General features: G+C 38.8%; 3 protein-coding genes across 4 annotated transcripts; 2 read left to right on the top strand and 1 right to left on the bottom strand.

The window, feature by feature from the left end:
* The first annotated feature begins 227 nt into the window (after positions 1-227).
* LOC121145411 (olfactory receptor 52J3) lies at positions 228-1,163 on the top strand. The gene has a single exon (XM_040964229.1). The coding sequence runs from the start codon at positions 228-230 to the stop codon at positions 1,161-1,163; it is 936 nt and encodes a 311-aa protein (XP_040820163.1).
* Positions 1,164-8,481: 7,318 nt separating this feature from the next.
* Positions 8,482-10,223, bottom strand: LOC121145289 (olfactory receptor 52E2-like). Its single transcript, XM_040964018.1, has 2 exons — positions 10,191-10,223; positions 8,482-9,405 (listed from the first exon to the last, which is right to left on the bottom strand). Exons 1-2 carry the CDS (start codon positions 10,221-10,223, stop codon positions 8,482-8,484), a joined length of 957 nt encoding a protein of 318 aa, XP_040819952.1.
* Positions 10,224-21,757: 11,534 nt separating this feature from the next.
* On the top strand, positions 21,758-24,816 carry LOC121145390 (olfactory receptor 52J3-like). 2 transcript variants are annotated; one of them, XM_040964190.1, is made up of 2 exons: positions 21,758-22,669; positions 24,790-24,816. In XM_040964190.1, exons 1-2 carry the CDS (start codon positions 21,758-21,760, stop codon positions 24,814-24,816), a joined length of 939 nt encoding a protein of 312 aa, XP_040820124.1. The 2 variants fall into 2 exon arrangements, with proteins under 2 accessions (XP_040820124.1, XP_040820125.1); XM_040964191.1 differs by lacking the exon at positions 24,790-24,816 and having other exon boundaries at positions 21,758-22,693.
* The last annotated feature ends 561 nt before the right edge of the window (positions 24,817-25,377 follow it).

Raw genomic sequence — 25,377 nt, 5'->3', positions numbered from 1 at the left:
ATTTCAACCTCCTTAGTCAGCAGGTGAAATCAATTCTGAAGTTTATTATGTCCAATTTAATAGATGGTAAGAGAAAAATTCAATACACGAGTTCCATACCGAAAAGGAATAGACTTAAATTCTGCTGAAACAGAGCTGGCAATTGTTGCAGCATCTTTGACTTATTTTCTCTGTTTGCTTTTCTTCCGACAGATAAGAACGGTTTCTCCTCTTCTGACCACTGTAGGATGATACATCAGAACAGGAGCATTTTTCATCCAGCCACATTCTTCCTGATTGGCATCCCTGGCCTGGAAGAGGTGCATGTCTGGATCTCCCTGCCTTTCTGCTCTATTTACCTGGTGGCCTTAGTGGGCAATGCCACCATTCTTCTGGTCATCAAGGCAGAGCAGTCCCTGCGGGAGCCCATGTTCTACTTTTTGGCCATCCTTTCATCCATTGATTTGGCCCTTTCTACAACCTCTGTGCCCCGCATGCTGGGCATCCTGTGGTTTGATGCTCACGAGATCAATTTTGGTACGTGTGTGCTGCAGATGTTCTTGATCCATGCGTTGACGGGCATGGAAGCAGAGGTCCTGCTGGCCATGGCTTTTGACCGTTATGTGGCCATTTGTGCTCCCCTCCGATATACAAGCATCTTGACCTCCAGTGTGCTGATGGGCATCAGTTTGTGCATCGTCATTCGCCCAGCCATGGTTATACTTCCCATCGTCTATCTTATCTACCGCCTGCCCTTCTGCCAGGCCCACATAATAGCCCATTCCTACTGTGAGCACATGGGCATTGCAAAATTGTCCTGTGGAAACATCCGTATTAATGCTATCTATGGGCTGTTTGTAGTTGCCCTCTTTCTTCTGAACCTCGTCCTTATTGGCATCTCATATGTTTCCATTCTCCGTGCTGTGTTCCACCTCCCATCACAGGATGCGCGAGTTAAAGCCCTGAGCACTTGTGGGTCTCATATAGCAGTGCTCTGTGTTTTTTATATCCCCTCGCTCTTCTCTTTTCTCACTCATAGATTTGGGCACAACATACCACACTACCTTCACATTCTCATTGCCAATCTCTATGTAGTTCTCCCACCCTCACTCAATCCTATCATTTATGGTGTGAGGACCAAACAGATACGAGAACGGGTTCTCTCTCTATTTTCTAAAAGGTAACATTCTTGCCATAATCTTTTTTTAAGCAAGGGTTTTGATCTTCCTAGCAACACTCATGTGTTCTTTTCTCAGTATTTCAAGGTCCTTATCTCATGTTTACTAAGTTGCCATGCCAGATTGCTTGAACATACTTGCTGACTAAATGGGTCTGAGTTTCAGAAACTGCACTCTACATCAAGCTCAGGAATCTATGGACATCCAGATTGGAATTCCACTAGAGCAAGCTACATGTCCTCTGCTGGCATGATCTCATCCATAATAATAAGTCACCTGGTCCTTTAATATTTTGTAATTGGAGATACTGGAAACCTGACTCTGCAACCTACTTCAATTTCTGTGTATCTTGTCTTTTTAACACTGATGTCTTTCTCTGCAGACCTTGCAGTCTCTTTTCTTTTACAAAATCTAATTCCTAGGTTCAAACCATCTCCTGTGAAATCTCTAGTTGTAAGTGGGATGTCTGCCAGATGCATAAACTCCAAGAGATAATTACTACACATTATTTCTGACTAATTATCATTAGTGTGAGAGTGACTTAATACTGACCCCTGCCATTTGTGTATACTGAGGTAGATGATGGGATTACTCTTTGCTAGATAAAGTTTTTTTCTTTCTTTCTTTCTTTCTTTCTTTCTTTCTTTCTTTCTTTCTTTCTTTCTTTCTTTCTTTCTTTCTTTCTTTCTTTCTTTCTTTCATTTATGGGTATATGCTGGCCTTTGCCTATCACTTTATTCAGTTTTGCTCTTCTAATTAACATTGGACCTTTAATAAATTGTCTCCCAAACTGAACACCTTTGATCCTTGTCTAGTGTTGTGTCTTTAGTTTCCCTACTGATGTTAACAAAGAAGTTGTCAGATGAAGTTACCAATAGACACCTTCATATGAAATGAAGGATTTTGATTTATTTAATAAAACTTTCAAACCTCAAATAAACAATATTTGCACCATAAAACATGCAAGTTTCATTATATATGTAGTACAAATAGTTACCATATTGCCTGTTATTTGATCTTATTGAAATTGTTTGCAAGTTACAATGAAAATGTCTTTTTCTGCAACTTGGAATTAATAGTTTGTACTGAAGTTATTTCCAAGATAATGCTTAATTAGGCAAACAAAGAATCAAAGTTAAAAATATCTTGTTGAGCTTCTCCAAACAAAATTCTCCTATTTTCCACAAATTCAGTGTTTAGTTTTTCTGTCACATATTTTATAGCATCATTTATTATTAATTTTATAGATTAGAACACATCTGTGTATACTTTTGGTTAATTTAGGTTTTATAGCTGAAGTAGGTTAATCTATATTTTGTAGCTGAAGTAGAATTATATGCTGGAGTCCAACTCCTGCTGAGTTCGGAGCTCGAGAAGGGTGCGTGAAACAGGCATAGAAAGAAGAAGACTAGACCACTACAATTCAATGATCAGTGTGGACCATGCCAAACATCCAGTAACTGATGAATATATATATTAAAATATATTTATATATATATTAACATATATATGCACCAAAATGAACAAAATATAACATTTGGTGGATAACATTTGGTTATATGAGAAATGGGAGTGAGGGCTTGGCATTGTAGCACAGTGTGTTAAGTTGCCTTCAATGCTAGAATCCCATTAGGTTAGAGCCTCAGCTGCTCCACTTTTTCCAAATCATAGCTAATGTGCATGGAAACGCAGTGGGAGACATGAATGAAACTACCGGGTTCTGGCATTGACTTGGCCTAATCCTGGCCATTGGCCATTGTAGCCATTTAAAGAGTAAACCAGCAGATGAAAAATCTCTCCCCTTTTCTCTCTCTGTACCTAGGCTGCCCTTCAGATGAGTAAATCTTCAACAAATTGATTACCTAAGGGAAAATAGCTGAGAAATTTATATTTTACTTCCTCCTGAGCATGTTTTTAGTAGGTCAGAACAGGACTCAACATTGGTGTTTTCATTGCAAAGTATTTCTTACCAGTGTGAGGATCATAGCTGGTGTATTGTAAAACAACAGCCCTTCTCCAGCTTGATTTGCCTCAGCCTTTGCATTTTCTTACTTCTTCCTATCTGCTGTAAGGTACCACAATCTCCAATTGTGAAAGTGATTTCTTGGGTTGGTGTTCTCTGTTTGTGAAGGATATTTTCTCTTTATTCTATGTAAACTTGAAAATATCCATCATGAAAACATTCCAGAACTAACTGGACAGGAACAAGCTCCATGATGAGATTTCACATTGAAGTATGAACAGGTGGGTCTCAGGATGGGGCGTCTCATGCCTGGATCCCGGACAGCCACCATGTGCACAGGGTGAGCTGTTTTCCCCGGGCCTGCTGGGTTTCAGGGGCCGCTTCCTTCGGGGTGAATAGACCGAGGGGGGGAGGCCTCCAGTACTGGGCAGATCCGGGACCCACCTTCATGGGGCGGTGAATGGGATTTGGGAGGGGCGCGACCTTGGGCCTGGGTTATTTAAACCTCCAGTAGCCTCCTGGCAGTTGGTGGGTCTCAGGACGGGGCGTCTCATGCCTGGATCCCGGACAGCCGCCATGTGCACAGGGTGAGCTGTTTTCCCTGGGCTCTGGGGATTTGGTTCTTTGAGTTGCTGCTTGATTAGCTCCAGTTTGAACCCATTGTGCTGCTTGGACCTGAAACAGGCAGTAACTCTTCCTTAGCAAAACTTGTCATCACTAATAATGCTGAGCACCAAATACCAGTCATGCAGAAGCTATGGCTTGGGGCTTGTCCTGCAAAAGTAGCTCCAACAGCTGGCCAATGTGTCAACTGGTAATGGAACAGAGTAGATTATGCACGACTGAGCAAACCTTAGCCCACAAGTAAAACTAGAAACCAGGAGGGAGCAGAGGTCATGCCGAGCTAGGCTCTTGTACCTGCTGGTCTGTGGGAGCCAGGGACGCTAAGCCACAGTATCTAAGGCAGAGTTTGGGACAGGGGAGGGGTTGTGCCAAGCTGAGTCAGAGCATCCATTGGCAGGCATGTGATCTATGGCTGGGAACAGACCCGGTTGGGGAGCAAAGGGGACAACCCTAGCTGGGCTGAGGTTCCCACCAAGAGGTGCGTGGCCTGGAAGTGGGGCTGCGTTCTGATCTGGAAACAGTTGTAGTCTCCCTTGGCACAAGTGTGGACTGGGTTTGGATGCACCGAACTGGGCTGGACCCCGACTCCCCCTGGTGTTTAGAGGACCAGGGCAGATGTGGAATGGACTAGGCAGGGTCTCAAACCCCTACTGAGCCATGTGTGAGCCATACGTGGGTATGGACAAACCATGGCTGGGCTGGAACATCCAACAGCAAGAACCAGATTGGGTGGAAGGCCAGTCAGGAAAAGCCACAGTTCCTGCTATGACAGGAGGTGGACTGAGTAGGGCTGGCTCATGGACCCACTGGTAAGCATGAAACCTGGCATTGGGAGAGGTTCTGATGGAGGAGCCTGGGCAACTCCTCTGGCAGGACACAGACCCAGCAGGTAAACGCAAGAAACATGATAGGAAACAGCCCAGAAAAGGCCATGGAAAGCTACCCACTGGCATACAATTGGCAGACGTGGGGGCAAGACCAGGCTGAATCTGTCTTCATCATCCACTGGCAAATCCAGGCACCAGTGTGGGTCGACCCAGGTTCGGTCACAACAAAGACTAGTGCACAATATGGAATGCCGAGGTGAGGTTGCCTGTACCGGAAGGGACCGCAGCGCCCAACCAGCCTGAGAACAAGAAAGGAAGTGGGCAGAGCCGGCAGGGGAATAAGGGAGGGTTCCTTTGCAGGACAGCTACTTCCGCAGGAAAGCATGGGCTGGGATGGGGGCAGACCAGACTAGGCAGAGCTACCACACCTGTGCGCCTCATGTGGACTAGATCAGGGAAAAGCTGGGCTGGGCGGATTATTCCTACTGGTGCAAACAAAATTAAAGTGGGCGAGGGTTGTTTGGGCTTGGACGCAGCATCAACTGGAATCTGGGAGTGGGAGAGGCCTGGGAGGGAAATAGTGGGCTCATCCCTCTTGGGTTACCACTCCCACAGGAGGACATAAAACTAAGACAGCTGCTGGGGTGGAATGGGGTGTGGGACAGACTGGATTACTGCTACACTTACTGGCAAACCAGGGTAGGGGGTGGGCCTGGTGGGGGTTATTGTGGGTCGCTCCAACCTAGGCTGCAGCTCCCGCTGGTTTATGTGAGGGCCAAGTATGTGCTGGGCAGAACCAGGCTGGACTGCAACACCCATTGGTTCCAGTGGAAGTCGGGAGTGAAAACAGAACCAACCCAGCAATTGCAACCACCAGCTGATTGGAGCGATGGACGGTGCCAGGCCCTGTACTTGTTAGCACATACAAGAAGTTTCTTTGGAGATCTTCCTAATCTAAATGCTGGACTCAGAACCCTAATGAAGAAAAGAGAGAAGACAGAACAGGTCAACCAACCATCTCAACTATGATGGACTATGTCAATCAGTGGATTTTTCAAAGATCTCATAGTGCTTGGAGTGGCAAAATTGACAGCGATTCATAACTGTGGCAATATCAAAACCACTTGAGCAAGAACCTCAGAGCATGCCCTACATCCGGGACCTGGGGAGGGTGGGAAATTGGGTGGGCTTCTCCCTTAAATACCCCCCTTTAAATATGAAGCTAACAATATGGAAAACATACGAGTATTATCCAATTTCCTGTAGCCCTTGAACCTTCTTACCCTAATTAACTATGTAAAGAATGTCAAAATAAAATTTATTAATAAAAAAAAAGAAGTATGAACAAACACAGAAGGGATCAAGCCAGGAGGATTGTCACAGCCTATGCTGGAGATGTTAGCACAAAACCTCCTGCTTGTTGACAGTTGGCGGACCCTTTGCTGCATTTTTTTTCTTATCTCATTCAGTGTCTTTCTTATTTTTTAGGTTTATAAACTATGGTTATGACCCTTAATCCACCAAGCTAAAGGTTTCTTATTTATAAGAGATGCTAATACCTCCCTAATGGGGGTTTTGTAAGGACTGTTTGAAGCACACATGTGCGGGTTGGCTAATAGGTTCCTCCTAGGCTTTCGGCCAGAGTTCGCTTTCTGCTCGAGTTGTAGAGCCTTACCTAGCACAGGCTTTCCACGCTTCATGTCTCCCTGTCATGCTGTGGTGTCCATGCACTACTTCCTGCTCTGTGGATGAACATTTCTAGATTGTTTCAGAAGCAATGAATGCTTCCCTTGATGGGGCCATTATATTGGAAAGCTCTTTGTTACAGGTTAGCCTGCTTCCTACTGACAAAATGAACATGCTCTCCGTTAGTACACCCTCAGTTTCAAGGATTACCTGGTCATTCAACTACGGACCAAAGAGATGCATCTCTGTCACAAAATGCACACAATTCTTCAAAGACATATACTCTATTTTATGCCATGGCTTTATTTTTCTAATCTGCAAGTTTATTCACAAACACTCGGTTCACTTTATATTAACCTGAGATTTCTCATTTGTTATTCTGCTTTTTAAAATGCATTCTTACTTTTGCATCACATCACAATAAAGCAACTATTTACAGGCTTAACATTAAGGAAATAAGTGAAAGTAGTAGGTAGGATTCAATTGGTTCAAGCACGGTATGGACAAAGTTGGAAAAAAACACTATATAAACAATTTCAGCCACAAGTATCATTTACAGCCACAAATATATACCAGTTGAATATGAAGTTTTATGCAGAGCACAGACACACAAAAAAACTCAAATGAACACAAAAACTAGGAAAATTGATATCATTTTAAAACAGCACTACATGAAAGCTTTGACTAAGAGATTGCCAAAATTACCATACTGAAATATTTCAAGACCAAATTTCCACATTTATGCAGTGCTTTTCAGAAGTAACATTCTCTCAAAATCACTTTTGTTGGTAGAGAGGTTGATGCGAGATGACAGCTATTTTGTCTGGGTTTTGTTCAGCAGCTTGTGCTGGGCCAAGGAGAGGTGTTTCTGGAGTTGAGATCAAACAAGCATGCTTGGTGTCATCAATCTGATTTTGTTCAAATGGCCTGATTAGTTCAACTAGAACTTGATTGATCAGATTCACAGCTGTTGCTTTAAATTACGTAGCTGTTTCCCAAAAGCAAAACATCCTTATACACCATGGACCTCTCTGTAGCTGCAAGCAGTAATCATTTTCCTGCATGAGTTCTCAGGAGTCTCACTTGAATAGCCAGTAGTAGCTCAGAGAAAGCAGGGTATATATTCAGCCAATTCCATCAAATCTAAGAGCTACTGTTTCACAGACTCAATGACATCAGCAACATGCAATTTTCATAACAATTTTTTGGCAGCGATTGCCCAAGGACTTGAGACTGAGGTCTGGTGATAATGAACAGCTTGTTCAGGGTGTTAATGGAGCGGAAGCAGAGAGAAATGAATAGTAAAAGTCCAGGAAGCATTTGAGAACATTAGAATGAACATTGACTGTATGTGATAATAATAACCATACATGTGAAAATTTAAAGGAGACAAAGAGAAACAGGCTATATAAATGATGCTTTATAAGTGAAAAAGTAGGTAATTTGAAAATATCTTCTCATATATTTTTACTAACAGAAAGAGCTGAAAATGATCTCTTCTACAAAGCTTTAGCAAGGTGGACAGACATGTCAAAGGAATTGACTATATTTTTTCTAAATTTTTTGTATAAAATCAAAACAAATCATGCAGTAAAAACTACCATAAGGAATCACAAGAAAATTATTATTGTGAAAAACCCATAAGTTTTGTTCAATTGTCTATGTATATGCATATCTATCTATTAATCATCTACTTATCTACCTATCATCTATATTAAATCTAAGGAGCTTGACTATTGGAAAACCACAATCGTTGTGTGGAATGTGTATGATTCTAACAGAGTGCAAACCTCATGCTTCTTGAAAGGAGAGGCAAAAGGAAAATTGTAATGTTATTAAACAATTGAAGGACAAACTGTATTTCTACATCGAGCTTGCTAAGTCTAAAATCTGTAAGTTCTAAAAGTTTCTAAAAAGTCATAGTGTCACAATTTATCCAAAGCACCCTGCAAACTCAAAATGTTTGTCATTATATTGATTGATAAAAGTATTAGCTATTCTACCAAAAATGGATACACTCCAATCTAACATAAAAAATCAAGAAGCTATTAAAAATAATAAATAGAGTTGGTACAAGCTGCCAAAATGAAAATGAAATGGAAAAAGAAGAAAACAATAAGAAGTGGAGAAAAAGTAGGTGGCAACTCGATGCATTTAAATACTACAGGACACGTCTGAATTTTCGTAAAATTGCATATGAAACTGCAGATATATGAAGTGATATTTATCCCTTTTCCATTCCTAGTTTATGCAGTAATAACTTCTTCACACCATCATAGATCTGCTTGGTTCTGACTCCATATATGACAGGATTGAGCATTGGTGGCACTACAACATAAAGGTTGGCCAAAAGTATGTGGATATAACGGGGAACATTCCTGCCAAAACGGTGTGTCATAAAAGAAAAGAGAGCTGGTGTATAGAACGCAAGGATTACACAAACATGAGACCCACATGTACTGAGGGACTTGAGTCGGGCTTCTCGGGAAGGAAGACGGAAAACAGCACGGAGAATATGAACATAAGAAAGAGCAATGGCAATAATGTCAAACACAAGATTTCCAATAGCACATAAACCATAAATAATGTTGATCTTAATGCTAGCACAAGAGAGACGAGCAAGTCCCATGTGCTCACAGTAGGTATGGGGAATGACATGATTCCCACAGAAGGGCAATCGTAGTATCAGAAACACAAATGGAATAACAGTAATAAATGACCTCACTAACACACCAAGACCAATCATAGAAACAACCTTGTTGGTGAGGACAGTGCTATATCGAAGGGGGTTGCAGATGGCCACATAGCGATCATAGGCCATGGCCAAGAGGACTGTGGACTCCATGACAGTGAAATTGTGGATGAAGAACATCTGCATAAGGCAGGCACCAAAGATAATCTCTCTGAGACTGAACCAGAAGATCCCCAGCATCTTAGGGATGGTGGCTGTGGAGAGTCCCAAGTCGATGGTAGCCAACATGGCCAGGAAGTAGAACATGGGCTGGTGTAGGCTGTTGTCTGTCTTGATCACCGAGAGAATGGTGAAGTTGCCTATCAGTGCAATCATGTATACAGCACAAAATGGAAAACCGATCCAGATGTGAAGAGCTTCAAGTCCTGGGATGCCCAGCAGCAAGAAGGAGGAGGGGTGAAATCGGGTGTCATTGGAAAGAGCATGCTGCCTGGTATCATGTAAGGTCATGGTCCATGGCTTGATTCTCACATTTACTCCAAGTGACCAGAAAGCTTATTTTTAGGTATACCTAAAGGTAAATTAGGGAATATTAAACATATGTGTATATTTCTTTTGCAAGTATTTTCATCAATTTTCAATTCACTATGTATATAGCACTTTAGATGAGTGATCCCTGATGGGGAAAGGAACACAATTAATGGAGTAAAGATGTTCTACATGATGCTTCCAACTAATTTGTACACCAATAATTTAAATCTAATCATCCCAACATATTCCTAAATTTACTTATTCTTATAACATTTAATGTAGCATTGAATTTAATCATTTTTTCTTAAATTGACCTAGTGAAGTTCAAATAATCTTAAGACATTCTGATTGATACATATATTATTTCATGAAATGGTCAATCACTTCCTCTTTAACTCATCCTTGTTCTATATGCTGACACCTTTAATGGCAGTGTTACATAATCAACTTTTTTTTAGGTCTTGCATACAATGATGGTATATGGATTTTTTTCTGATTTTCTCTCTCCCTAGTTTCATCTTCTTAATCTTTCTGAAAAAAAAATATGAATTCTGAAAATTAATTAAAAGCTGATGATTCCTAAACATCTCTTTTTTTCTCCTTCCCTCACTCTCTACCTCCTTTTTTCTTTTCTTTTGCCTTTTCTTCCTTCCTTTCTTCTTGTTAAAGTGCAAGAAAATTCCCATCAGTTTGGGGAGTTACTACCTAATTAGAGATGTATTTTGCACATTTTCCATGTTCATTGCTTATTCTTACCTTTATTTTACTTAATTGTCAAAATAAGTGGGTACTGTAAAAACTAATATACTCATATTATATGCTAAACAATTTCATGTAAGTCACAAAAACATTCCCGGCATCATTTTCATGAAAATACAAGACCTTGCAGAAAGTAGCCACTGTTACTCACACGATCTCTATAAAAGGAATATCAGGTGTTACAACATTTTTCAGAGAAGTAAGGACTGTGCACCCAGTTTTATATCAGGTATCCCCAATATGTTAAAATTTATTCCTATGGATTTCTAACGACGTTCTTAGGCTCAATTTTCATTGAATTAAAATAATGTATTCCCACTTTCCAGTTAAGTTTTTTCTCACAAACATATTTTGAGAAAGGCATACCTCACAGTTCATTTTTTTAGCATGTGCCATACTTTATATAGAATGTATTCACTCATTAGTACTATTTATCATGCTGTATGTATACAAAACGTACTATAGACATATGTATACTGCGCATTGATTTACATATCTTTAAAGCTGCACACCATACACATACATAGAAAAGTGAAAATGGGATGACAGTCATGTTCTCATATGAGTTTCATAACTCACTTGGAGTACTTGCATTTTCATATCAATTTGTTGAGTCTCTTATTTTTTCATGTTAACGTAGTATTAATATAAAGAGAACAAATTCAATGTAGTTCAAATTGTCCCTTAACCCTTTCCCAAATCCCCTCCCCATTCCACTGATTTCCCCTATATTATTACAATAGTATAGGCACCTTCATAAGCAATCATAAGTCCATCATTCTGCTATTTATGTGTATCCTGACATTGTGGGTTCAGACATGGCATACGTACAGCATTACATTGTCAAGACATATTTAACATTTTCATTGGGATTCCATCTTTGCTTCAGAAATAGAGATGCATAGTGCATTATATCTTCGCACCTGGATATGATGGTATCTATTATACAGTTACTATACATTCCCTTAAAAGCCATAGCCATAAAACAAAATCAGCAACAGGAAGAAAGTTAAAAAAAATTGTAACAGCATGGAATTGAATAATGTGCTACTGAATGACCAATGTATCAATGAAAAAATAAAAAAGAAAACAAAAATCTTGGAGAGAATGGTACTACTGTATGATCTATGAGTCAGAAAATACTTTAATAAAAAAAGTTATTTTGAAGAAATGAAAATTAAAAAACATCAAAACCCATGAGTTTTAGCAAAAACAGTATTGAAAGGCTACTGATCTTATATTTTGCATGAAGTTTGCATTATATCAGAAAGAAGAAATGATATTTGTCCTTTTGAGATTGAAATGGCATACGCCCCAGCTATCCCACTTCTGGGAATATATCCAAATGAAATGAAATCTGCATATGAGAAAGGGACCTATTAGTCTGTATTTACAATGGCATAATATACCATAGAAAAGAAATGGAAATACCCAGATGCTTACTGAAAGAGGAATAGATAAACAAATCCTACCATTTGACATAAAATGATCCCAGCTATAGACTATTATGCTCAGTGGGATAAGTCGATTCAAAAGGGACAAACGGTTTTTTTTCCCCCTCTGGTAGAACAATATGCTTTTCTTTGATATTAGACTACCTTCATGCAAAATACAAAATCGGTAGATATATATGTAAACCTGTATATACATATATTTATCCAGAGAGACTGAATAATGGAGGCAAGTATACTGTGACTTGAAGATGCATCATAGTATGCGTCTCTGCTTCTGAATTCCCAATGGAAAGTGTTAAATAGATCTTGACAATAGGATGTTGGGCATTCTACCATTGTCTACACTTACAACGCCGTGATATACTTAAATAGCTAACTGATGAGCTTGTGACTTTTGTTGAAAAATTATACTATTGTTGTAATATAAGGGAAAACAGAGTGGGTGAGGAGATAAGGGAAGGGTGGAAGGGGAAATTCCTGGGCCTAAGAAACTGTATCATGAAAAATAAAAATTAAAAAAAGTCATGAAAATGAACTTTAAAGATGTTGCTTTTGCACAAGTAATTTTGAAATCTATGTGTTGATTTTTCACAGCACAAACATTTTGTAGATTTTCTGAATATTGTTTTATACAGGAGAAATAAGGCTAATGATCAGTGTGCAACATGAGGACTTAGTAACAATATATGTATTCAGAATTCTGACTACATGGCTATTATGGCTGTTCCTGCCATGGGGGATGGGGAACTCTCAAACAATGACAATGTGATTTGTTTCATTATGGTAACCCTTTCACTATATAATCATGTATGTATTCCTCGACACCTTACATATGCACAATGAGTCCATTGAAGGTATTTAATTACAATGATAAATTATGTCTTAGCCCCTAACCTGTCATTGAAGTTCCATGTCCAAAGTTTCTTATACTAGTTGTTTCAATTTTAAGTCACTTGGGGATGTATATTTTCACACAGAAGTAATCGAGTGTATGTGTCAAGGAAGCTTTGCAAAGTGTAGGAAATGTTGTTTATGACCAGAGATACAGTGAGGCCAGATTATTGAGATGTTACATAACACTGCAATTGTGTGCATTTCTAAATTCTTCAACTACTGATCGAGTCAGTTGCTCTGACAGCATTCCATGTATTAAAATCTTATATGTTTTATCCTTGCTTTAAGATGAGAGACTAAGCAAATTGTTTAGGCTGAATTACCATTGTGACACAACAAATGAAGCTGTCTCTTGTATCTTTGGCATTTGATATCAGAACAGTTGCTTAATTCCTGGCTGCTCTGGTCTAATCCAGCTTCCTGCTAATGTCCATGGGAAGGTAGCAGACAATGGCCTAAATTTGAGATTTCCTCCAACATCTGTGGGAGACCTGGACAGAGTTCTGCGTTCTGAATTTCAGTCTGGCCCATCACTGCTTTTTGTGGCCACTTGGGGAGTAAAACAGCAGATAGAGGATCTGTCTCTGACTCTCTCTCTCTCTCTCTCTCTCTCTCTCTTTGCTTCTCTGCCTCTTGCTCTGTCACTCTGTCTTCCAGATAAATCTTTTAAAAACTTGGATAAGAGTAATCAACTCAGTATCAGTATATGGATGACATGTATTCTGGCCCACTCATTCCAGAGTCTTCATTCTTGGATAATGGTAAATTGCTCTAATCATGAGCCACTTTTTATATTTATATAAGTAGACAGTATTGGGATTACTCTGTATATAATATTAAAATATCATAATCATCACTTGTATTATGAACACTGATAACACCTAAATTCCTAAAGGAACAAATACAGAGGTGAGCCTTTATCTGCTAACTAGCTTTTCCCCAATGTATTTACTGTCAGTAGGTGAGCTCTGTGCTGAGTGAAAATCAGCACTAACTAGGCCAAACTCTCTCCTTTGCCTCCAGTTTGCAGTTAGGTATGTGTAACACTTACCAATCAAATGCATTTTTATATTCTTTCTACTTTGTTCATCTTAAAAGAAATTTATGTATCCTTTTTTTCTCTGTGATTCTGTCAAGATTTTCATAGTTCCTACATAATTTAAACTTAGATTATTTTCCCATTTTTTGCATTTCTTCACATTTTAAACATGTTTTTTCCCAAGGAAAATAATTGAACATGCTACATTAAGGAAACTATTATAGTAAGGTGCTGGTATTGTGGTGCAGTGAGTTTCGCCTCTGCCTGCGATGCCAGTATCACATACAGATTCAAATCCTGGTTGCTCTACTTCCAATCCATTTCCCTGTTGACAGCATAGGAAAGCAGCGGAAGGTGGCCCACCTATCCACATCAAGGAGCTGGACAGAAATGAGGCTCCTGGCTTCATCCTGGCACCAGCCCAGGCAACTGAGGCCATTTTGGGAGTGAATTCAGTGACTGGAAAATATCTTTGTCCCTCTCCCTCTATCTGGGCAACTCTGCTTTTGAAATAAACAAATAGATCCTTTAGAAACATCATAATGAAGGTTAAATATCCCATCACTTCAAGCAGTCCTTATCTTTACTCACAATTCAGAAATTTAAAAATTTATACCTCTAACCAATAGAGCTTGAGATTCATGACAACAGGCACTAGTTAAAGAGTAGCTCTTAAATTGATTGGTAAGGAAACAGCTTTTAGAGAAAAACTGTGCAGCCACCATCTAAAAATAAACATTTTAGCAGAAAAAACTTACTTATGATCCTAGGGAATAGTTTCCATATATTCACAAGGAAACCTAAACAGTTTTTGTTGAAAAACTGTTAATGCTAGAGCAAAAACTGAATCATTCAGAATTCTCAACAATGAAACAGTAAAGTTTAAAAGACAGTAACATTATGATGTATTCAGCTAAGCCTAAACGTAATAGGATATATTTATATGAAATGATTTAAAATACATTCAAATTAAATAATGCAGAATGCTTTCATTGATATTGAAATGTACAGAAAAGCATGCATGCATTTTGCAAATTATGTAATTACATTTATTTTTAGAATTTTTATAAAATTTTATGCTTTCCTGATAGACATATGATTGTTTGTGAAGTACCACCCAATGTAATACTAGAAGGAAAATCAATGGGGAGGGAAGGGATACTTAGGAAGTGGGGCAACAAATCCCAGAAGCTATGGAACTATATCATAAAATAATTAAAAAAATTTCTATGCTTACTGATAGAATGTAATCTAAAGTGATCAATACATTAGAAAGAGTCTGACATGGGTGATGAATAGAAAGAAGCAGAACATATTACTCTTAGTGTCTCTCCGATAATTACATATACCTGTTCTTTAAACTTTACAAAACTGTATTTTATATTTCTGATGATATATATTTTCATTATACTACAAATTCTCACACAGTGCACAGTTGGTTCCTTTCTATATATATTTGCTTATTTTCCAGTTAATTAGTAAAGAAAAGAGAAATGGAGAACATCAAAGTGTTATTATTTTTCTAGTAAATAGTCTTATCATATTGAAGAAAAACAAATCTTAAATCACTATAAATCTAGTGGTCTAAATTTGTTAACTATATTAATCCTCAAATATTCTACATATGCTTTGGGTGAGAATAATAAGTGGACTATACTAATAAAAATAGCAATAACAACAACAATAACAATCTCACATTACTCCTTTGTCCACATCTACAGTAAAATATAAACCTGAATGAATTGAGCATATACTTAAATATACTGATTGTTTGCATTGTATTGCTAGCATTAAAAAGAGAGTATGTAGTGGGTAGTCATACTTACTGCACAGATAGGAAAATAAACTAAGATTATTCAGTTAGTTTACCCAAAGATATTCTACTGCAAATTCATGGAGCTGGAATGTGAAGCCAAACATAATTACAAAGTTTGTCATCTTTTATGAGGCAATGTATATTTCATAAGATTTTGTAAATGTAAATGTCTGCAACATGTTATTGAAGCAGCTGTGAGCAAAATAAAGGCACTGCTTACACATCACAGAATTTTAAGATTTCTCTTTTTTGTATTTTTTAAATGTTGTCATTATTTTTCCATGACACGGTTTTGTAGGTATAAGGATTTCACCTCCATCTCCTCTTCCTCTCTTTTGCTCTCTGCCACCCTATATCTACCATATTTATTACAAAGCATAGACCTTCGGCAATAGTCACAAGTCCAACATTCTGCTGTTGAAGTGTATCATGGCATTGCATGAATTGGAAATGGTGAAAAATGTATTATTCTATTTTCAAGGTATATTGAACAGAATCTGACACTGGCACGCCTCCTGTAATCTCTTTCATTAGTGAAGAAGCCCACACATGGAAATCTTCTCCAGGAAAGAAAGCAGGCTGTAGACTCACGGATCTGGACAGAGATGTCATGGTTGCTGGCTATACGCAGTACTGAGTCTTTAAAAGTCTCCAAGAAATAGAAATAACCCTGCTTTTCAGAGTCATTTGCTCTGCTGGGAACCCTAAAGCTTCCCATCTCACTATGATTTGCGTAGCTTGTGACATAATAGTGGGGTTGATTACTGCCTTACCTTACCTGTGCTTATCAGAATGGCACTCTCACTCAGCTTGAGGGAGACTTCAGTTTCCTGGTGATTTCCACTCTTCCAATGGAGTCCAGTTATAGAGTTTCCAAGGGCATAACACTCCCATGAGTGTGGAGTGGGGATGGCCATCCCCTGTCAGGGCAATGGGATGTTGGGAGTTGGAGATTTGAGTCCAGAACTCAGGTTCTGAGTCATTACAGCTTTCATCCAATTAAGAAAAATCCCAGCATCTGAGGAGGGGATAGATCCATGTCTTTCTTGACTGTCTCTGGAGACTGCCTCTCATAAGACTGTCTAAGTACTGGAATGGTTGGCTCTCTATTACATCACACATCTGCATGCAAAAAGGAAAGATGGGGGCAGATGTTTTGTACAGTGTCTGGGATGCCTACATCTCATATTAGAGAATCTGAACTCAGGTCCCCACTCTGCTTCTAAACCAGTTTCCAACTAATGCAGATCCAGGAGGAGTAGCTGATGGCTAAACTAACTGAATTCTTTGCACACATGTAGGAGAGCAATAGGAAATTCTGAGTTTGGACCTGGCCCAGCCCTGGCTGTTGTGGGTACATGGGCAGGGAACCAACAGTTCATGTCATCCTGAGACACTTAACATTCATTATTTTTACATTTATGTGATTTTTGCACACTCAAATGATATTAAACTTTATAATGTAACTATTTTGTAATGTTACTTAATCCCCATTATTTCCATAATTCAATGAAATAAATTATATGGAAAAAGTAGCAATGAGACTTTAATGAGAATTGAATTGCATCTAAACAGAAATGTGGAAAATTTTACAATTTAGACATGCTTTTCTCTCAGCCATCTGCTTTCATTGTTGTTTCTGCATATGCTTTCCACTCATTTTTCGTATTTGAATAACTACTTGAAATACTTTTTTTGTCATTTTCACCAAGTTTGTTACTTACATACTTTAAAAATAAAAAGTAAAACGTGACTTGATGAGATAGTCACAAGGTAGCTGTCTTTGTTATTTGAGAGAAAAGAAAAGGGGGGGGGTGGGAATTGAGAGAGAGAGAGCGAGCAATCTCTTCTACTGCTTCATTATTCCCCAACCCCGCAGTTCTCCTGAGGGTGAGATGTGAAGATGGGAGGCTGGAGCTCAGCACAGGTGTCCTAGTGATGGCAGGAGTCCATCACTTGCGGCATCACCTCCCTCCACCCCAAAGCTCTGTTTTGGCAGGGAGCTGGAGTCAGGAGCCAGCCTGGAGTCCAGGCACTCTGACAAGGGACTCAAGCTTCTTAGCTGGTGACTTATTCTTTAGGCCAATACCCACCATGCAGTGTTATACTTCAGTTGCGATATGTAACACTATTCTTCATTTCTTAAGTGTGCATCTTAAATAAATTACATTTATATCTTTAATGATTTTCTTTAGGGATTTCATGTTGCATATTGCCAATTCCCCAAAACTTATATATAACCTCAGGTCAATACTGGTGGCATTTACTTTTTTCTTTTTTTAAGATTTATTTATTTTTATTAGAAAAGCAGATATACAGAGAGGAGGAGAGCCAGAGAGCAAGATCTTCCATTTGATGATTCACACCCCAAGCGACCACAATGGCTTGAGCAGTGCCAGTCTGAAGCCAGGAGCTCTTCTGGGTCTCCCATGTAGGTACATGGTCCCAAAGTTTTGGGCCATCCTTGACTGCTTTCCCAGGCCACAGGCAGGGAACTGGATGGGAAGCAGGGCTGCTGGGATTAGGACTGGCATCCATATGGGATGCTGGTGTTCAAGGTGAGGACTCTAGCTGCTAGGCTACCACTCCGGGCCCTACTGGTAGCATTCTTATGGTCAACTGTAGGCATGCCAGAAACTATCCAAAACCACAAATGTTACCCTTGAATTTGAGGTCAGCTCTGCATATCAGGGTGCTGAAGAAGAACTTTAAATGTTTGCTAGATGTTATACAAGGAACTAATTACTTGGAAGTGTTGCCTTCCAATTCTGAATGTAATTGGCTTGCTGTGATTGGACATTGATAAAGGAATCAAGATAACTCAAATGTTTTCCAAAGTTTGGATTTTAAGTCATTCAATAGCAGTAATTACTTGTCAGAAATTTATATTAAGTAAGATGTTATAAACAGAAATCTTGATAACACTTTGATTGGCTGGAAAGTATGTTGTGACCAGATGCTTATAGGAACCTGTATCTGTGTTTACCCTAGGAGTGATGAATGATCCCTATTTGATGAGTTTTGGTGATTACAGAATTAACTATAATAATAATAAGAACTGACTATGTGTGCTTGCAGTTATATCTTTTGGCATGCTGGCTCTTTCTGTAAATTTGGTTTTTAAGTGACAGGTAACAATTATGTATCTATGTATTTATGGTTTACTGTGATGTTCTGGAATGTGTACATAGTGGCTGCAATGCATGGAACTGAGACAATCTGAAGCTGGGAGCCAGGAGCCTCTTCTGGCCCTCCCACATGGGTGCATGGTCCCAAGACTTTGGGCCATGCTTTACTGCTTTCCCAGACTGCAAGCAGGGAGCTGGATCAGATGTGGCACAGCCTTGGCACAAATTTGGTGCATTTATTGGATGCCAACACTACAGGCAGAAGCTCAGCCTATTATACCATGGTACCAGCCCCAGTACTTTTTGTTCTGTTCCTCATTTGGTGCTCCAATAGAATGATGTTAGAGTCTCACCTGGATTCTGAATCTTCTATAGATACTTTGTCCAAACATGTTTGCTAAAACCATGCTTCTGTGAACATGTGAGCTAGAATGTTCTATTCTGTCATCTTGTTGGCCCAAATGTCATTTTATTGCCTTTGTTTCTAAGGGTCCAGCACTCCCCAGTGGCCCTCTGTTCTTGAGTCACAGCCACATTAGAAGCTGGAATCTTCTGGGAACTGTGTCCTTTGTGATACTGCCTTCAGGGAGTTTTCTCGTGATGGCTCCTCTTATGCAGTATTCTCTTAAATGCTGAGCAAGTTGCTCACACACAGGCCTGGGGATCCATCCTGGTGCACAACCTGGTGAGTCTTCTTTCTTTCAGCGCACAGATGCATTCTTAGCCCACCATGGTAAACAAACAGAAGCATGATCGAAGGGAAAACATTTTGGGGAAATAAGACTAGGACTGAGGTTTAGAGAATGGATTTGATTATAGCCAGGAAGCATTATACAATACTAGCAAAACCAGTGAGATCTCAGGCTAAGTTTATTTTGTGTACATTTTTAGAAGAAATACTCTGATATCTAATAATGATTAATAGCAAATTCAGATATATTTCACAATGTGTTCAAAGAATTATATTTTCTTAAAGATTTCTTTATTTTTTGAAAGGTAGAGTTAAGACAGAGATGAACTGATGACAAGAGAGAGAGAGAGACAGAACAATCTTCCATCCACTGGTTATGGGCATAGGGCTGGAGCTAGGCAAGTTCAAAGCCAGATGTGGAGATTCTTCCAGGTCTCCCACTGGGTGCAGCAGACCAAGGACTTGGGCCCTTCTCCACTGCTTTCTCCAGCTCACCTATTTGTTCACTCTCCAAATTCCAAGATCTGGAAACTCAGTTCAGATCTCACACACAGGATGGGAGGGACCTGGCACTTGAACAATCACTACTGTCCTTCAGGATGTACATTCAGGTAGCTGAGATTGAGAGCAGAGCTGAGATTCAAGTCTCGACATTAAGATACATAGGCACCTCACTCAGTATCCCAACTGTTAAATCAACTGATGGCACTCATTCTTAACATTTTAGATTATATTATAATGGATATCTGTGCTCATTAATGTTATAACCATGTTGTGCATATTTTACTTGTGTATTCATCAGTGGAGTACACTGTTTGTGGGGTCTGGAAGAATTGAAAACAGCAAGGATAAAAAGTGAATCTTCTGCTGATGGTTTAATTGATGAAAAAATGAAACATATATAATAAACTACTGTTCAGCTATAAAAATGAAATGCAGAAATTTGTAGTAAAATAATTATTGTATTGTGTGAAATAAGCCCGATGCAAAAAAACAAATATCACCTATTCTGTTTAATACGTGGAACTTAAAAGTAATTGTTCTGAATTTAGACTAGTAATTACTGGAGTTTGGAAGGAGTTGGGGAATGGAGTGTGGCGGGAGGGTAGTGTGCAACTACCATAACAAGTAAGGTAAGAGTAATGAATCTGAGAGTGCTCTGTAGTGTGGTGGGATGACTATAGTTCACAATAATATGTAAATATCCCGTGTGAATATCTGATGAGAGGAAAAGACCCCAAAGCTAAAGAAAACAGATGGCCATGGGAACTTCACTGCTTGCTTTGATTAATTCACACTGTGTGGATATGTTAAAATCTATACCACATAAAGCAAAAAACTGTTTATGTTCACTTAAGCTGTTGAAATGTTATATAGCCTAAGATAATAAACAAATAACAAAGATTTTAAAACTAGATGGAAGGAAAAAAGAAGGAAGGATGAAAGTAAATGAAGAAAGGAAGGAAGATAGAAAGTGGAAAGGAGGAAGTAAGAGCTACAGGAAGAGTGGGCTAAAAGGCCACTAGTCCCTAAAACCCACTGCGTTTCCTCAAATGTGTAATTTCCTCTCTTAATTTTCCATGTAGCTACTTATATCCCCTCCATTCCTTCTTCTTTCACCTCTTTCTTCTACTTTGTCTTTTCTTCTCTCCTTTCCTTCCTTTTCTCTTTTATTTCTTTTGTCTATCATTCTATTTCATTTCTTCTTCCTCCTGAACGAAGAAAAGAAAGAAAAAAGGAAAGAAAAGAAAGAAGGAAAGAAGGAAACAAAGAAAGAAGGAAAGAAAGAAAGAAAGAAAGAAAGGAAGGAAGGAAGGAAGAAAGAAAGGAAGAAAGAAAGAAAGAAGAGAAGCAAGCAAGAACCCAAGCTAGGGACAAAGAAATACATTTGTCTTGTGGAGGTGATGTCCAGCTGTGTCATTTTTTTACCTTTCTGCAACTGTTTGCATATTGTATGTACAACACAGTATATCAGAGGTACCATGTAAGTAAACATGGGAAGGATGAATGAAGAAAACTTCATTTTGGTCTGATGTTATAAATATGTATACTGAAAATACTGATATTGGACACACTAGTGTTAGAAATCTTGCTTGATATTCATCTTCCCATGTGTGTAGGCACATCTCTGTGAGTCTATTGTTATTTCCTGTGCACAGAGTTGATGTCTCGCTCTGTGAGTTTATGCATTGGTATGTTTAACTGAAGAATGCCTTTTCTTCAAGGAAGACTGATTTCAATGTAAACATGCATTTTTATTTATTATTTCTGGGTTTTGTGTGGCATTTAGGCAAGCTAATGTAAGATGTTAACCAAAACCCCAGAAGCAGATCTATCAAGAAGTCACTGTCCCTTGCACTGCTGTACTGTTATATGACTTTGGATCCAAGTTTTCGCAATTTTTATGTAAGAAAATTGCAGTTACCTTTGAGTTAAGCCTTTGTAAATCTTAATTTCCCTTTTAGACGTGATCAGCAACTTCCTGTCGGAGGAAAGATGTTCCACACCAACAAGACTACGTTCCACCCTGACACCTTTTATCTCACAGGCATCCCAGGACTCGAGACCTCCCATGGCTGGATCTCTTTGCCCTTTTGTTTTGTTTACTTGATGGCTCTGCTGGGTAATGTAACAATTCTACTGGTCATCTGGTCTGACCATGCTCTGAGGGAGCCAATGTTCTACTTTCTAGCCATCTTATCAACCATAGATGTAGCCCTCTCCACATCTTCAGTGCCTCGAATGTTAGGTATCTTCTGGTTTGATGCACATGAAATTGGTTTTGGAGCCTGTGTGGCCCAAATGTTTCTGATACATACTTTCACAGGCATGGAATCTGCAGTCCTTCTAGCAATGGCCTTTGACCGCTATGTGGCTATCTGTGCCCCACTTCACTATACAACCATTCTGACTTCCCGAGTCTTGGCAGGCATTGGTGTGGGTATTATAATGCGCCCAGTCCTGCTCATGTTGCCCATTCTGTACCTAACCCATCGTCTGCCCTTCTGTGAGTCTAGAATTATTGCCCACTCCTACTGTGAGCACATGGGCATTGCCAAATTGGCTTGTGCAAGCATTCGCATTAATGCCATTTATGGTCTTTTTGTGGCTTCTTTTCTTATTTTGGATGTGGCCCTGGTTGGAATCTCTTATGGCTATATTCTCCGAGCTGTTTTTCGTCTCCCTTCTCAAGATGCTAGGCACAAGGCACTGAGCACATGTGGCTCACATGTTGCAGTTATGTGCGTTTTCTATACACCCTCCCTCTTTTCCTTTCTCACTCACCGATTTGGCAAAAAAATCCCTCGTTATGTCCACATTCTAGTTGCCAATCTCTATGTGGTCGTTCCACCTGCCCTCAACCCTCTTATCTATGGAGTAAGAACCAAGCAGATTCGTGAGCATGTAGTCCATGCTTTCAACTCAAAGTAGACTCTTGTTTATTGTTTCCTAGATCTTGGAGGTGTAGCCATAACTTCAGAAGTCAATTTTGACACCTGTCTGAATCATTGCTTTTTAAAAATAATCTTCATATCAAAATATCTTGTGGTCGTGGGCATTTGACCTTGTCAAGAATCTCATATCATAGTTCCTGGGATCAACTCCTGGTTCTGGCAGTGGATGACGAGCCAAGTAGTCCAGTACTTGCCATCCAAGTGATAGATCTCTATTGAGTTTTGAAGGCCTAATTTTGCACTCTGACTTTGCAAAAGAGACCCTCTCTATCTTTCTGTTTCTATCTTTGTCTTAATCTTACTCACAAACAAGTTTTTTTTTTTTTTTCAAAAAGGAATCTCGTAGATCATAGAGTGACAATTTTGGAAAATGCTTTCCAACCTAAATCTACATTTTTCTCATATATTCATGCTGCTTAATCTCATGAATGTGTGATTTCATTCCACTAGGTAGGGAAAAGTTATCCCAGAGAAGGTCTTTCAGGTTTCAACTGTGAAAATCAAGTGAAACTCTTGTGTCTTTGAAATTAATGTACTAGAGGAATACAACTAGCTCTTGTTAATGCCTTTTTTTTTCTCCCCTGAGAACATATTAAAGTGAAATGTAAGAAAGATCTTGAGAACTATCTCAATTGCAAAGCTCAATGTGTGTGGTTTCTGAGGATGTTGCCAGAATTTTGAATGAAGTTTTAAAAGTGTATGGAACTTTTCCTTTAATTTTAGCACCTTCACTTTTTACAGAAGCCCGTAGGCACCATGTGCCTTCACAGTGCCATTTGCGTCCCTTTCTGGAGATGCACGGAGTGAAAATAGCTGTAAACAATACTTGTATTAAAAGCTTGTTGTATGAAAATCATATTTATAATGGGGAATGTTTGTACAGGACTCAAAAACTGGGAATTTAAAATTATATTTAGTCAAGGTTCCTTCTCTTGACTACAAGAATACTGTGGAAAGTTTGTGCAAAATGCACTAGAAGATATATTTGTTTTGGTGCAAGTATTTTTGAAAACCAATGAAACTTGTGTATGTGTACAACTTCTTTCTCAATAGAGGCTTTTTATTGGTTATATGTGACATCTATCCATTCTTTGGGTTTTGATGCTTTGCAAAAGTAGATGAATCTAGGACAATTTCAGGCGTCAAAATAAATTTTCAAAGTCTGCTAGATTAGGAAGAATTTGCTGGTTTTTCTACCAAATCATTTCTGTAGGTTTACACAGACCTAATACCATCATGATTCCTGGGATGGGGTGGAGTCAGGCAAAAAATAATTTCTCTGTCATTCTTCCTGAATTGCATACACAAAAAAAATATGATGAAGTGGGACATAAGGTCAACTGTTCAGGACTCAAAGGACTGCTTCTCCAACAGCATGTTCACATCCGATAGAACAAAAATAACTAGATTTTCTTTGTGTGGACCAGAACATGAAGTATTATGATTCATAAATCAAGATTAAGTTCTTTTTAGTAAGAATCATGGACTGAGACTTCAATGAGAAGTTCCTCGTGAGAACTAGTGGGCAGTGGACAATACAACAAGTACATGAATATGGCCGCAGGAATAGTGGGTGGTGAGTAATACAACGAGTTTGTGGTTATGAGCACAGGAAGAATGTGGTCTCTGTGCATCTGAGGGGCAGCTGCTGTGTCTTGGAGGTAAGAATATGATCATCAAGAGTTCTTTGTGACTCTTTCAAGAAGACCTCCAACAATGCTTTGCATTGTTTTTCTTAACTTTGATGTTCTACCTATTTTTAAGTGCATCCTAAACTTAATTGTAGTGAAGAGCAAAGCACATAAAATACAAACTACTTTTACTTTAGTAAATAATAAAATAAAAAATTGACTCTAACCTATGTCCCATGTGTGACCCCTTACCCCAATACTACACAGGATTACCAACATAATTTCTGAAAGAAACACGATTTATTCTGCCTTAGCTTCAGAGAGTGTGCACATGTCTCCAGCTGGTGTTATAGAGATCATTTTGTTCTGGTTGGTCTGGGGAAATTTCACAAAAAAACATAATAGTTATGCTGTGTAAAAAGATTTCCAGAACCTCAGTAAGCAGAAACTGATGGTAAAACAGGAATAGTATAACCATACAAGTTTAGGGTAAGTGATAGAGCCATTTAAACCTTCTGAAATTTTAAGTTGCATATTTAGTTACATGACTTAGGTACATATAAACTCTATAGTTCTTGGAGTTATTTGGAAGAATATTTTGTCCCAATCAAGTGAGCTGCTAGCTTCTTCCTCGCTGTCATATTCTACCTGAAATTCACTTTGTCCCAATCTGACCATTGCTACTTATTTTCTGGACCCATTATTTGTCATTCAGCTGTATTTTTTGGTTCCATAGTTATATGCACAAATATTTTTTCCTCATTCTATGATCATTGCCATGAATTTCACACTTTAATAGAAATATCCATTTCAAGTAAAAATTGCAGGTATGTATTTATGCCTAATATTTTCATAAAAATGGAATGTGGCAAGGGCTAAATATTGTTAAAATTAAAAGCAAATTAAAAACTGCTTCACAAAAAGAAAAAAATGTAGAAATGAACTTGATACAGTCTCAATGGAAATACAATTATTAGGATCAGATTTACAAATGCTTATTTTTTTTATTTGAAAATCTAAAAACTTTTTA

This window comes from Ochotona curzoniae, unplaced genomic scaffold (genome assembly GCF_017591425.1).
Source record: "Ochotona curzoniae isolate NIBS_2020 unplaced genomic scaffold, NIBS_Ocur_1.0 scaffold_3223, whole genome shotgun sequence".
Classification (NCBI taxonomy): Eukaryota; Metazoa; Chordata; class Mammalia; order Lagomorpha; family Ochotonidae; genus Ochotona; species Ochotona curzoniae.
This window is presented reverse-complemented; position numbering and strand designations above follow the sequence as displayed.